At 41.6% G+C, this 15785-nt stretch overlaps 1 protein-coding gene across 1 annotated transcript in view; it reads left to right on the top strand.

Moving 5' to 3' along the window:
• The window catches only part of KCNH5 (potassium voltage-gated channel subfamily H member 5), a 147099-nt gene that overhangs the window by 32115 nt on the left and 99199 nt on the right, over positions 1-15785 (top strand). Inside the window, exons 5-6 of the mRNA XM_039733062.1 lie at positions 3883-3998; positions 8248-8640. Of these exons, the coding sequence (XP_039588996.1) occupies positions 3883-3998; positions 8248-8640 (509 nt within the window). The remainder of the gene's footprint in view (positions 1-3882; positions 3999-8247; positions 8641-15785) is intronic.

Genomic DNA, 15785 nt, shown 5'->3' on the forward strand with positions numbered 1-15785 from the left:
TTGTGGAAAAAAAATGCAATCCAGCTGAGCTGAAGAGAGCATCAAAAGTGTTGCATTTTCTCATAAGTACATTTTTGTTTCTGCCCTTCTTGCACCTGCTATTTGTGCATCTCCTTTACTCCTTCCAGACTGAAAATATCTGTGAGGACAGGCGGTCACTAATACTTGGGATAAAATTATCATTCTTTTCAAGTGTCTGTCTAAAGAGGAAAAGAAAGGAGAGAATCATTTGAAGAAACATTGACAGCAGTAGGCAGCTATGCAAATTTCCCCTGGTCTATTTAAACATAGGCATTGGTTTTAAATATAATTCTGAACTTGTCTAGTCTACAACAAGGTCAAGAAAGAGAGAAATGTTCCCTGTGCAGATTATTTCAGACACAAGGCAGCCTGTATGCATTTTCACCTTCCCACTCATAACCCAGCATCTTGCTGTTGCTGTGTTTTCCATTCTCTCGGGTTGTAAATAAGAAACAAAAGATCCTGGTACTTTTTTTCACACTATTGCAGATGGGTAGATTGGAGCAGGTGAAATAATGATGGACTTGGTGCTGATTTGGAGAAAAAAGTCATGTTAGTGTATTCTGTGCTTCCAGTGTCCAGAATCATGGGCTTCACAGGGCTGAAAGAAATGTGAAGTCTCTAAATGAGGCTGGAAGGGTTCTGCAGAAGGTCTGCTCTGGCACAAAGCAAAGCTTTGGCCTTGGTGGAGAAAGGACACGATGAAATGGTTTGTCCTGTGAAAAGAAGAGGTCACAGCAGATGAGCAGAATGGTAACTTTGAATGCTAAAATGTGGGGCCTCTTTCTTTCACACGACATTGATGATCTCATGTGGTGGTAAAGAAGGATTTGAAAAAAATCATAGTTTTTCCTCTTTTTTTATTTTTACAGCAAAAGGGTTGCTGTTGTCTGGCATGCAGTTTACTGCTGCATCTTCCCTAACTTCCCCAGGAATTCTGCATTTGTGGTTAATGCAGGACAGATGCTTTTCTTTCCTGAAACAGTGACAAGGGATTTCTTACCAGTTCTGCTTTTATAAGAGGGGCATTTTAAACCCCGTGTTTGTATGAGAGGGATCTCTCAGCCTGCAAAGCACCATGACAGAGGATTTCTAGAGTGCATGAAGCCCTCTCCTGTCATTGCCAGCCTCTGACTCTTCTCCAAATCCTCCTCAGTGCAGGAACTGGGCTGAGCAGTGAGGAGGGGATGGGAGGGATCACCGTCCTGGACCTGCTGGCAGTTCTGTGTCTCACTCAGCCAGGGATTTCCACCATGGACAGGTTCAGCTCTGTCCTCTGGGAATCCCCACACCATTTTCTGCCAAACCACTTCCCAGCAGGTACTGGTCCATGGGGTTGTACCTCCTTAGGTACAGGGCTTTTACCTCTCCCTGCTGTACATCCCCACGTCCCTGTCAGAAGCTGGAGTAGCTGACAATGCTGGGATGTGACAAACGAGGGTGATTTGGGCTGCACCCAGCAGTTTGTCTGTGGTGGTTTTGTTTTTTCTGGGCACTTTCCATCACTCTCATATCAGCTGTGAGGCAGGATGACAAAATAAAGGCTGGGGACTAGTCCATATTAGTCCTTCTGGACCACAGGGAAATATTTTTCCAGGGGAAGAGGACCATGACTGAGTACATGAGTGTGTGAGTACCTGTCCAGGACTGGAAGCGAGTGAACACCTTCTTGGAGGAAAGCTGCTCTTTTTACCTGCTTCTTCCTGTGTGTTTGCAGTGACCCAAAATAAATCACCTGCGTGCAATGTGGCCTCCAGCAATTACTAGAAATGCTGGGGCAGAGCTGTCACAATGCTGTTACCAGGCTCACTTGGTCTTTGAAATTGCTGGTTTAGAAAAATAAAGAACAGTTCTGACTTCTGTCTTGAAGCTGTCTTCTTCCTGCAGTTTTATAGACAATTAGGAAAAGGAAAAGTGCAAGGATTTTTTAAATAGAAATTAATAGTTCACAGATCACTGTAGTCTGCCTTGACCTTGTTAAATAGAGAAAGTGCATATTCCTAATTGAATATCCCTGTAAGCTCCAGAAGCATGAGACACATCCAAAGCTCACATTTAAAGTTTACATTTGAAAAGTTAATAAAATGCTTCTATTTTTTACCTTTTCCCAGTGAATTTTTTATGTGCATTTTTGAGGTCATGTATAAATAGCCAGACACAAATGTTTGTGCAGTGCTGGTGGCGTGTCATGATATTTTAAGCTGTTCTGATTGTTAAATGGTGAACAATGGATTTACATTTGAGTGGACGCGATATGTATGTGGTAAATGGCAAAGCCAAGTTTGTACATCATTTTTTCTTGTATGTGGTAAATGGCAAAGCCAAGTTTGTACATCATTTTTTCTTGAAATTTTACTGTCTTTTCTGTTCCCTGCTTGTTATTTCGTCTACTTCAGGGCTTCCCTTAACATTCCAGGTCCCTGACTCCTATCAGCAAAAGGCATTTAAATATAAGCCTAGCACTGGCACAGGTTGCCCAGAGCAGTTGTAGCTCATCTCTGGAAATGTGTTCAGGGCCAGGTTGGAGGGGGCTTGGAGCAACCTGGTCTGGTGGAAGGAGTCTCTGTCTATGGCTTGGAAGGAGGTTGGGATGAGATGATCTTTAAGGTCCCTTCCAACCCAAACCATTCTGTGATTCTGTGATGATTCTAATGTAGAAATGCTATGTTTCCTTTCTCAGATATGAATATTTTTCCTGATTTTCACTACTCAGCATTCAAATTAAATGAAAGTTAAATGTTCTCCTGAACCCCTCTCCTGTCTGTAACTTGTTTGATATTTTATCCACAACTCTCTGATAAAACAATGACATTACACCTGGCTAAACTGAATGTTCATCATCTTCTTCCGTGTCCTTGGGAATATGTTTCCCTCCTAAAGATACTTGGATTTTCAATTTTCCTGCCCAATATTGAGGTGCTACACTGCTGGAAATCCTGGTGTTTTCTTTGCTGCACCCATCTACTCCATCCACTGATGCATCCACACCGTCACAAACACTGGGGTGTTTTTCCAGCAGGAGAGACTTGCTGAAATGTCCCTGGGCTGGTGCTGCTGTCAGTAACATGCTGCTCCTTGCTGGGTGCTGCAGGAAAATGTTCCTCAGGGGCAGCTCACTGTGTGGGTCCCAGGCTACAGTTAAAGCAGATGTTTATCATTAGTATAATAGCTAAATTTATTTCTTAATGCCATTTGAAATCAAGTTCTTAATCTGACTTTAAATGCTTAATGATTTTTTTTTTTTTTGGTTTGAAGCATTGCTGCTGGTGCAGTCTATTTGTTTTTGTTTTTTTGGTTTTTTTTTTTGTTTGAAGCATTGCTGCTGGTGCAGTCTTTTTGGGGTTTTTTTTTGGTTTTGTTTTTTTTTTTTCCAGTTTATTTTTGTCCCTGAAGTTTAGCTGGGGCAAAAAACAGTAAAGACTTAAGGGTCAGACTTCTGGGGCTGCTCCAGTGGTCCTGAATCAGCAGGAGCCTTTCTGTAGCGGGGAAGGATTTTCCTTCTGCAGGATTTGCAGGCCTGGGAAGCTTTTGCATGAACTTCAGTGGCTTAGAATTAGATTTCAGCAGCAGAGAATGTCCCCAGAAGGCTGAAAACAGAATGTCATCCCTCTAACACAATGTCTCCAGAAGGCAGAAGAAAGAATGCTTTGATTCCTTTCACATTTACCTGTGTTGCCTTGAAGGAGCAGAATTTTCCCTTTTGCAAAGTCTTCAAGCCCGGAGCCTGAAGCTTCTCAGTTTAGAGAAACCATTCAGCTCTGAGACTGAATTTCACTGAGCAGAAAGGAGCTTTACTAGCACTGCGTGAGGCCTGGGTAGCTGTGGTGTGATTTCTGACACGGTTCCCTTGTTTCCCTGCAGGCTGGACCAAGTTTGCCCGGCTGACGCGGGCGCTGACCAACAGCCGCAGCGTCCTGCAGCAGCTGACGCCGATGAACAAGGCTGAGGTGGTGCACAAGCACTCCCGCCTGGCCGAGGTAGGTGGGCTGGACACCAGCCTGCTCCCTTCCTGGGGAGGTGGGGGGAAGAAAACCCACCTTAATTCCCACTGGGAAAGGATGTTCTTAGAGGAAAATATTTCCTGACTCTGATTTTTTCAGCCTCGCTGCTGCTTGTCGGAAAGCAGCACCACGTGGCAAGCTCACGTGTTTAGGACAGGTCATAAAAACACTTTATTTAAATAATACTATTTCTGTGCACACAGTCCTCAGCTTCCTGTTTATTCCTTAAATTGAGGTGCATGGTGTGCTTCTCTACTGTGCTGGAGCATGGAGCCAGGATTGATGTCCTTGAGTCCCTCTCCCAGGAAAGTGGGATTGTTTGAGGAACCTCTATGGAAGCATCCCAGTCTGGGTCCCCGATGCCTGCATATATACCCTGATCTTGACTTTCCTGCAAAGCCAGTCCTACAATATTCCCCTCATCACTTTTGTCTTCAGAACTGATGAAATGAACTCTTTGGCAGGTTGCAAATATCTCCTTAACAGTGCAGGTGGTTCAACAAGTGAATATCTTCAGGTTAACTTCTGAAACAGAAATACTGCTTTCATCTTCACATCCACTGGTAATGAAAAATAAATTGGTCAAAAATACAGGGTCAAAATATATGAGCTACTGAAAAAAGACAGCCCTGTGCCAGAGAACTTATCCTGGCAAGTGGCTGTGGAGACCACTGAACTATAATGATTATTTCTTTCATGCTGCATGGATTTCTAATTTTAAATCACCAAAAAATACACAATATCTTGTTAGTCAGCTGCATTCACCACAGACTGTCTCAATTATTCCTGTGTACAGCTAATAAAAATGACTGGTAACTGTTAAGTCTGATAAGGTGAGCAGCACATTCTGCAAGGGATGAGCTATCAAGATAATGCTCCTCCTCAGATACAGAAATATGGAAAATGGGTACAGGAATGGTGAACCCCCCCTCAGTCTGCCTTCCTCACAGCACTGTGCCTACAATGCACTTTCCACTCCCTTACCTGAGGTTCTCCTTGAGTTAGAACTGATAGCAGCTTTAAATGTTTGATTTTTTGGTGTTTTGTTTTCATTACCTTTCTGGTTTTAGTGGACTTGGACAATAAAAATCTCAAATTATCAGAATGGAAACCCACAGTTTTCAGGTGTTGTCAGTGTGGCCTTTTCCCTTGAATGATTCCATACCTATAACTTGAATAAATGCTGGATTACTGACACCTCATTCTTTTCACATTCATGGTGTTTCAGTGTCCTGTAAATCCAGTTGCAGCCATTCTTGGTTTAGTCTGGAAAAAGAAGTGAAGGCTGGAGAAGATATTATGGTAACAATATTCAAAGGAGTCCAAAGCAGCTGCGTAGAGTGAGGGAGGAAATTGTTCACCAGGACCACTATAGCTAGAGGGAAAAAAAATGGCAAGGGAGATTTAGATCAGGCAGCAGCAAAACCTCAGGTAAGGGAGTAGGTGTGCTCAGGAATAGCTGGGATGAGGTCATACTCAGGAGCAGTTGCTTGGAGAGTGTGCAAATTCCTCTCTTAAAAGTAGTTTGTGGCTGGAAAGTGCATTGTAGGCACAGTGCTGTGAGGAAGGCAGACTGAGGGAGGGTTCACCATTGTATTTCCATATTTCTGTATCTGAGGAGGAGCATTATCTTGATAGCTCATCCCTTGCAGAATGTGCTGCTCACCTTATCAGACTTAACAGTTACCAGTCATTTTTATTAGCTGTACACAGGAATAATTGAGACAGTCTGTGGTGAATGCAGCTGACTAACAAGATATTGTGTATTCTTTGGTGATTAAAAATCCATGCAGCATGAAAGAAATAATCATTATAGTTCAGTGGTCTCCACAGCCACTTGCCACCCACTCACCATGTCAAACAGCATGAGATTATGTTAAGAATAATAATTATGCTTTTACAGCATCGTGCGAGCTCCCAAGCACTCCACCACCAGAGGCACAGGGAACTATCAAGCATATGTTAATTGCATTCTGCTTGAGCCCTAAGTTGTTTATTTTTCTAGCTCTAGTGAGGACATTTCCAGCTCCTGCCCCAGTGAACAAGGTAGGGAACAAACAGGCCTGGAGAAACCAGGGAAAGAAGTCCCAGTGCTGATTTATCAGTGAAGTGTTGGACACTGATGTGTCCAAAGAGATATCTGGAGATAACAACCAAATTATGAGGCAAAGCCAAAATGGTGTGTTAAGTGCAGGTGGAAATTTTCGCTTTGAAAGAAATTTTCACAAGGCAGCTGTGAGAAAATGACTGTGTTGATTGCTGCTTTAATTCCAGGGAAAACCCCGTGGATTCACCAAAAAGTTCAGTGTGCTGCAGTGGTTATAGAAGTGCTGACAGTGAGTCTGTCCTGGACACCTGGAGTTGGATGTTTTATGGGTCTCACCAGGGGTTTGGCATGTGTGCTTGTCTCTGACAAGTGCCACTGGGACCACACCACTCCACAGAGGGCTTTGTGTGACAAAGGGGCTGGTGTGACACGGGGCTGCTGGCAAAGGGAGCAGCCACGGGCTCCTGGAGGTCTCTGCTGCTCTCTCCCTGCTGCCTGTGTAGTGAATCCAGTGCTCTTCTGGCCATGGGATAAATCTGTGCAATTCTGCTGACCCTGTAGAAAAGAAATGGCTAATTAACGTAACAAGTTAGATTTTCGTTGTGTCAGCTCCACTGACTTTCCCTGCAGATCCTGATTGCTGAATGTGGGCTTAGGGAGGGTGGGACCAGGTAGGCAGGGCAGGTTTGCATCCCTTCAGCCTGACCCTGGCCCAGATTTGACATCTTGGGGAGCCACATCCTCCATCACAGAATGAGGGAGGCAGCTGTAGTTGTCCCTTGGTGTTTCCTGGAGAGCAGATTTTTAGCAGAGCCAGACTTTTACTGTCTGATCTCAGTAACAGCTTCCTCTTTAAAACATCTAAAAGACAAGACTGCAAAGAATTAATGGAGAATCCCTATCTGTGGTGCTTTAATTCATATTCTTAGCTATTATACAGTTTATTCAGAGCCATTTACTCCTCTCCATTGAGGAAGGATCCTGTGTTTGATCAGCTTTTCACCGCTGAGGCTGCTGTTTTCAATCCTGGAAACATGGTGCATCACCCATTATGGGGCAGGTGTAGAGCTGAAATGAGTTTTAAAGTTGGTATAATTACTTATTTTATCCCATACAGACTTCAGATCCCCAGATGGATCCCCAAATGGGATTTTTCATTTGTCAGTGCAATAAATTGCCACGTGTGCATTCCTTTGTGCTTTTGTTTCTTGTGTTGGACTGAGATAAGAGGTAATTAGATTAGCTGGGAATGCCTTAAGTGAATTTGGCTTGGTTTTTGCAGTGTTTCCAGTTCCACAATTTTACAGCAGTGAGCATGCAGGAGATTATAGTCCTATGCAGAAAAAATGAGAAGTAATTACAGGAAATAAAGGAGAACCCACTAGTGATATTGAGCTTGTGGGAACAACAACTTTTTGAAGAAAATATGAAGGAAGTGTGATATTGGCAGGGTTTTAGGCAGAGCTTGTGCACATGATGCCTCCTTTTAGGAGGTCAGCCAGCAAGGCTGGGGTCTCTTTCACCTTTCATAGGGTGTTGCTCTGGCTTAGCAGTGATTGAAAAAAAGAGTTCAGGCACTGAGAATTAGTCTTGTAACTAATATAAATCTGAATGAGTGTTCATGTTTAGATTATGTGTTAGGAAGAAACTCCTTTCTGTGAGGGTGGTGAGGCACAGGAACAGGTTGCCAGAAAAGGTGTGGTTGCCCCATCCCTAAAAGTGTTCAAGGTCAGGTTGTATAGGGCTTGGAACAACCTGATCTAGTGGAAGATTCCCTGCCCATGGCAGGAGGGTTGAAGACAGATCATCTTTTAGGTTCCTTCCAACCTAAACCATTCTGTGATTTTATATTCTTAATTGCAAAGTATCTGCTGGTGTGGCAGTACCCAAAACCTCTGTATGGAGCCTCTCTTCCCTTACTGTTGGCATGGTTTCCCCTCAGTCCATCTGCAAAGACCTTCCTTTTTGCAGGAATGTCCTCAGGTGCCATGCTGCTCCCATTCACTGAGTGATAGCTGCCTCTACACATCCCTAAATAAATCAGATTATTTAGAAACTATGGTTTGCAGTGTCCAATGAACACAGTCCTGTCTCTGTGCTCCTCACAGAAGTCTGTAAGACCCCTCACTGGATCCTATTCACTGAAAACAGTCACATTTGCCTCTCTGCCTCTTACAGGTTCTCCAGCTGGGATCTGATATTCTTCCTCAGTACAAGCAAGAAGCTCCAAAGACTCCACCACACATTATACTCCACTATTGTGCTTTTAAGACCACCTGGGACTGGGTCATCCTAATTCTAACCTTCTACACAGCAATCATGGTTCCATATAACGTGTCCTTCAAGACAAAGCAGAACAACATTGCCTGGCTGGTGCTGGACAGCGTTGTGGACGTTATTTTTCTGGTTGACATTGTTTTGAACTTTCACACCACCTTTGTTGGCCCTGGGGGAGAGGTTATATCTGATCCCAAGCTCATAAGGATGAACTACCTGAAGACGTGGTTTGTGATTGATCTGCTGTCCTGTTTACCATATGACATCATCAATGCCTTTGAGAATGTGGATGAGGTAAGTGGCTGTAGTCTGTCTCAAAAGGATTGTTTTGGCTAAGGATTCATTTAGCAGCTTGTTCCCTGGTGCCTTGTGAAGGCTGACCTAGAACAGACACTAAACAGAGTTAAAGAATAAAGCAGGGACTTATTAAAAGGCCTCAATGGATCCACCTTGGGCAGCACAAGAGCCCAGCCAGGGCTACACCCAAAATGAGCCCAAATGGTAACAAAATGGATGACTGGTCAGGGGGTCTCTCACTTTCATAAATTCTGGTCCATTTGCATGTTGGAGTTAATTGTCCAATTATATCTTTAGATTATACAGTCCCATCCTTCTTGTTTTTCTCTCTTCAGCCCACGTTGTTTCTCCTCTTGGGCCTGAGATTTGGATCATTTGTCCTTGGTCCCCAGCTAGAGCAGGAATTGTTTTCTCTCCCTACTTTGTGCAGAGAGCTCACCATCCCCTAATATGAAGCCCAGACCCACACACTAAAGCAGCAGAGAATCTGAAAAATACAAAAGCTAAAACCTGAGGCATCACCCAGTGAGGCAGCTCGTGCTCTGTGCAAATACCGGGGGTGGCCTTGAGCTGCTGGGATTTACCAGCAAAACATTCCTGTCTTGGTGGAGGGGTGTCTGGGGGTCCCAGTACCACAGGTGGATGTTTATTTTAGTGACAAGGGTTTTAGAATAGCTTGAATGTCATCCAGAAGCATTGGTCCAAATCCCTGTCACAGTGGGCTGGGCCAGTTGGGGTGTCCCCTGTCACAGCCTTCCTTTTCAGCTCAGTCTTTGGGCAGCTCTACCCACTGCAGGCCTTGATTACAGTTCTGTATTGCTCTGGCTGAAGCTGGTGACAAATTTCCCACTTACATGAAAACAGGGAATGGCTCTGAATTAGCATTTTTTTAAAATCCTGCCCTAGGACTACCTTTTGAACCAGGCTGTAATTTTTTTTTTAATGCTATTTTAAATGTTTGATTGAGAGGGAGATTTGTTTTCATTTTTATTCAACTACAACTAAAATTTCAGAAACTGATTGAGGAGAGAGAACATAAATATCATAGATGGATGCTGAATTAAAGTTTTTTAACTGCTAAGAGTGTTAACATTTATGCAGTCGAGCTTGCAGCCTAAGCTAATACAGAAAACAAGCAATAACTACAACAAATAATGCATGCACGAGTCAGTGTAGAGAAATTCATTATTAAAATGGAACTGTAATGGCTTTAGGACTTGTTTTAATTTTTCTCTAGAGCTTTTTATCTTCAGGGCCATAAACAGATGAAGAAGCCTCTCTGTTCATTTTTGAACATTTTAACAGTTTTTTCTTAGAATACCGTTTAGTGGGGTTGTTTGTTTGTTTGTTTTTTAATTCTCAATTCTGCACTTAAATATCCTCACTGTATAAAACCTACATTCTTTTTTTTTTAATGCAGGCTTTGCTGCAAATTTTGTAGAGCTCCTTTAAAATTCCATCCCTGCCTCTGCATGCTGAGTAGCATCTTTTGACATTGTTCCATTTTATTTATAGCAAATATGACAGAAGTGATAATACTTGCAGCTTAAATTCAATATCCTGTGAGGGCTGCCCATCTGAAACCAGGTTGTACAGTCAGGCTGTGTAAGAAGGTGATATTAGCAAGATTGTAGACATAATACATCTTTTTAAGGTAACCACTTTCAGACTCAGAGGAACCTGATTTTTATTAAAAATGCAGCATTATCTCCAGATTTTTGTGCTTTAATATGTAAAACAAACAGAAAATTTCTGTGCCCAAGCAGGACATTTAAAGGATGAGGTTAACCTTTTTCTCTAACATATAGATGGGAAATAAACCATCTGCAATATTTGTGACAGGGAAGAGAATCTTGACATAGAGCATTATAATTGAGACACACCTAAAGTGACAAACTTTAATCAAAACATAATAACAGTAGCAAGGTATCATGAACTCCAGTGATCCTAGAGCAGCTGTCATTTGCTTTCAATGACAAATTGAAACAAATGAAACATTAACTCCTTTTTAATAAAGGAGACAACAGTAAGATTCCCTTGTCATGAAGAGCTGTGTTATGGCTCTGGAGCCTCCAGGTTTATATTTACTTGGTTTCCCTGCCCTCCAACTCCAGCTTTCCCTAGTGTCTGAAAAGAATTGAAGTGATTTTGAAAACAGGTACGTAAACAGTCAGCCTTTCCTCCTTGGGTCTACATTTTCTCTTTTCCCTGTCCTTCAGGGGAGATCTTATTTTTTTTGTGATCTGTTTTCATTTGTGACATTTAAATCTTTAGAGCTGGTTGGTGTGTTCTGGGTGGTTGCAGTTATTAATGCTCTTTATCTTCATTTGGTTTTTTAACATTTATTTTAACTGGTACTTCTTGCCTGGGATTTAACTTTTTGGACTCCCAGCAGCAGGGTGTTCAAACACTGTTCAGAGGTAAAGAATAAGTAAATCCGTAATCTTAATTTGGGAGAGATACTCTGATTAAAAGCAAAGTTTCTGGTTAGAAAGGGGTCTTTCCTTTTTAAGGCAAGCAGGAGAGAGAAGAGTTCTTTTAGCTCTTGATTCTGCAAGGTTTTAGCTCTCTGTCTTGGCCCTGGGTGTTGGATAAAAGTCTTAAAGTTGATGATTATGGCACTTCAGATAAAGTTGCAGAAAATGAGTCTAGCAATAAAGACCTTGGGTGCAGGTCCTGGTGCTCTTTGAGTTCTTGGTGTGGTGGTGAGGGATGGACCCAAACCAGAGTGAACAGCCCTAAAAGCCAGCTGAGTAAAAGATGAATCTCCAAATTTCCCTTGTTTTTCCCACCTCTGACCCTTGCTGTCCCACATAAAGCATTAAATGCTTTTTTGCTAGTTGTTAAGCAGCTAGATGAGAAGGGGGAACATCATTGGAGGGGTTTCTTTTCCTGCCTATGGCAGATCTCTCACTCATGAAGAAGGACATGGCCAAGGAGGGTTGGGATTTTGTCTCTCTGTTGTATCTGTAGTCTGCTCTGTGTGATACAGGTGCTTGAAGTGAACTAAGATGCCTTGAGCACTAGAGTGCTATTTATAATGCCAAAATTAAGGAGATAAATTGAAAGATTTAAAAAAAAAAGGCTGAAAAAAGGAAATGTGTGGTGTTTTCTTACCAAGGGCTGTAGTCCTTCAAATGCAGCCAGTCTGGGCCAGAGTAAGAGCTGTGGCATTTCCCTCACAGATGGCTTTAGGTGAAGGCTGGAGTTCCCACCTGAGGCAAACATGACTGCAAATCAAAGTTATTTTGTGGCTGAGTGCACGTAGAGCCTTGGTAGAAGGATTTGATGGAGAGGATTATGACACCCAAATTGAGAACTGGGGGGGATTAAGATGATTTGAGGCAGAATTAGAGGTGTTGGTTTCCAGGCTGCTGGAGTCTGCTCAGGGGGACTGGGATGTGTGAGAGGGGGGAAAGGGAACATAACGAGAGACACCTTGCACAGCACAGGGTGATCTAAGTTTTTGTGATGGATGAGGAATTAAGCGGCTAAGTGGTATTGAAAGGGCAGGAAAACAAGGCAAAATAGGCTGGAGAAAAATGTACTAATGGAGAGGAAAGTGGGACATTTGATTTAGGAAACTTGCTAGGATGATAGTCCCAGAAAATCAGAAAAATGCATGATGTATTTTCTAATTGGGCAGCATATCCTGCACTGAAACACATTCTGGCTAAACCAAAACCATACAGAAAACCTGTCCTGTACAGAAGTGAGACAGGGGACAGCATTGTGGGGAATCCAGGCAGTTTTCAAGGAGCAAACCAGAACAGAGTGTGTGTGCTGACAGTCTCTGAAAATTGGCTGAAATTTTTTTTTTTTTTTAGTGTAAGAGTTCTCTGAAATTATTTAGTCTAAAAGTGTCTGCCTGTGTCCTCTTTAACATTAAGAAAAAAAACCAAAACCACTAAACTTTGGATTAAAGGGGAATATGGTGTTTGGATCCAAAAATTTTGGTCCCATGAAATTCCTGTAGCTATTAGGATGTGAAATGTGTAGAGACTGGAAATTGGATTTTTGTTGTGAAGTTCCATGTTGCTTGTAGTGCTTCTAATTTTTTTTTTTCCCTGAGTTATGAGCTGCATGTAACAACTCTTGCACTGCTGTATGCCCCAGTTTGTAAAATTTATAAAATTGTGACTCCCTGCTTTTGAAGCTGGAGAATTATGTAACCTTGAGACTTAGCCTTTATATGTGCTCTGCCTATTAGAGAAATATGCAACCTCTCTCAGTCTGGGCCACCAAACAATTGTTTGTAATAATTTTTTCCATACAAGTCAGAATTATCAGGCTCATATTGTGATGAAGTTGTCAGCAAATTTGCAGTGCCCAAGGATGCGGATCAGGTATGGTAAAACCATGCTAAAATCTCTCTTTGGGATCAAATCCATTGATTGGCATCCCAGGACACCAGGATGTTGGGCAGGTTTTTGGCTCTTGTCTTCACATGCACTAGAGCCTCTGCAAATAAGTATTTTGATTGAATATTCTCCAGACTAGCTGGATGGACAAGCTTTTGGCCAAATGGAAAATACTTCCACAAATTAAGGGTTAAATTCAGCTGAAAAAGTCTCTTATTATTTTGAAAAATACGATTTTTTTTTTTAAATTTTAATCAAAATTTTAAGTTAGATTCATGAATTTCTGAGTTTGTCATGAAGTAATATCTGGAAGCTAGATTTCCTCTGTGCCAGAATCGTGGTCCTGAAATGACATGTCACATACTATGAAGAAAGGGACACAAAGTCAGGGTGGCATCCATTTGGTTTTCAGATGAGTTGTATAAAAGATCATCCTTTTTGCAGAAATTAATTTTTGCAAGCCAATGGCTGGAAATGAAAGCAGAGAAATGTAAATTACCTAAAGTAAAGTTCTGTGCCTGTTGTTTAACAATGTAAGGCTACATGACCCAGTGGCCTTTCAAATTTAGTGATCTATGCAGGGCACACTAAAGCACAGACTCCTTGTAATTGTAATTTTCTTTTAATTGCTATTATCGATCTATTTCAGCACCGTCAGAAACTTCTTTGTATCATTGCAATTAATAGAAACTAAAATTGCAATGTCTGTAAATTGAAAGCAAATAAAAGCTGATTAAGCTGGTGTAGCCACGTTCACACCTGCAGTGCTTTACTGCAAACATTCCCTTTGTGGGAGGTGTTTGAAGGAGGGTTTTGGGCACCAGGCTGAGTGGTGTGTGCAAGGTGAAAAATTGGTGTCTTTCAGGAATGTGACTTTGGCTCTCAAGTACAGTCTATGGCTAGCTAGCTTTTTAAAATCTTGGTGGCTGACATGGAGAAAATAATTCCCAGAACTAAATCCTGGCTGCAACCAAGCGTTAAACTACAATGGAAATTCCTAGCAAGTAATGACAGAGGCACAACCCTGGGACCTGGCATTTCCCCCCTTGTTATGCACTCACAAGACAATTAAATCTGGAGAATGCTGTCATTGTGTTGTAGTGTGTGAAAACCCACAATAGAATAATACAGTGGCATGGGTATGGCATTAAGTTATAAATGTGTCCACTGTAGGTATATATTTTGTAGAATTTCAAGCATTTTCACCCCTTTCACTTAGTCACCTCTATCACCCCATTGCACTGACTTGCAGAATTGCATCTCTTTGGCTTTTATTCTAAGGTTTCATTAAAGTTCTGCCATCATTTAATTAATCAGCTTTAATTTTTTTTTCTTAATTAATTAACCAGCTACTTTAATGCTGTACAAGGTCTGGGATATGTCTACAGGTTTCCCTGTGGAGACACCTGAGAGTCTCCATGATGTGAGGGGCATTTTGTGAAAGGAAGGAGCTGAGCCAGAGGCAGGGCAGGGGCTGGTGGGTGACCTGATAGCCTCATGCACCTCTCTGGTGTGGGTTATGGCATACTGAACTGTAATTAGATGTCCCAGTGGTCTTTTTTTATTCCTTTTATTTTTTTTTTTTATATTTCATTTTAATGTGATGTATATATTACTGGGAAGCAGATGTTGGGTACAAGCCATTTAAATCAAATCTTCAGTCAGAGCTGTATAAGCTGCTACAGAATCCAGCAGAGGAAATTGTTTGTGGAGCACTTTCAAGGGAAGCTTGGAGTTCTGTGTGATCCCTTTTGCTCACAAAGGAAGGGAAGGCTTACAAAGGAGATGAGGAAATGAAAAAACCTGATCAGATGCTCACTGAAGTGATGCTGATGGGAATAACACAAATTCCCATTTTCTTCTCTGCCTACCTTTCCTACATGAGTGAAAATTAACATATTTCATGATACTGGCTTTTCCCCCCTTTTTTGGGCACACTGATGCATTAAAAAATTAAATAGTGCAAAATGCCACAATCCCCTTATCTTGCATCTAGAAGAAATAATATTTTGCAATAACCCTTCTCTTTGTAGCCTCCGTTATTTACTGTTGGAGATGTGCTGCACTGTATGGTTGTGCCATAAACAGTTCACTGGAATTTTATTTATAATGTTACAGCTTATTGACATTTGTGTTAAAGGGAAAAAAAAGGAAAGTTTCTTCATCCCCCTGGTAAAAAATCAGAAGATAAATCCCAAGCAAAAAATTTAGGGGTAATTTTGAAAAATACATGAAGAAACCTGCTTTTTTACATTTTGCTGTAAGGACTCAAATTTTTGCTCACTGAAGTCACTAATCCTACTGCTTCCAGTGGTGCAGGGTCAGATATTAACTGGGCTCTGCTTGTATCTGGACCTGGGATCTAGACAGCTGGTGCAGAAGAAGGAAAGCCCTTTACTCCTGTGTGTATCTTCATAATCAAATACAACTCTAAATTCTGCTCTTAAAGTGGGGGTAAATCAGAAATATCAAATTTTGGTGGTTTTTTTTCCCCCCCTTTTTTTTTTTTTTTTTTTGTCATTCGCTCATTTTGATTTTGTAGCTATGCAGCTTCATTATATTAATTGTTTACCAAGAAATAAAGATTTCTGATACAAGTTAGAAGATTTCTTTTAACATTAACTCCAGTAAAGCAGAATTAAGGAGCTAACCAGGGATTTTGGAGCTAAGCTCTATTTAAGTAGCTAAGCTCGAAAATTTCTTTTGGGAATGATTTGCTGGTTGCATTTCAAACAGCCTTTACCTCCTCCAGGATACTCCTCCTGCACTGCACAGAATAGA

This window comes from Passer montanus, unplaced genomic scaffold (assembly GCF_014805655.1).
Source record: "Passer montanus isolate IOZ18808 unplaced genomic scaffold, ASM1480565v1 scaffold82, whole genome shotgun sequence".
In the NCBI taxonomy this organism is placed as follows: Eukaryota; Metazoa; Chordata; class Aves; order Passeriformes; family Passeridae; genus Passer; species Passer montanus.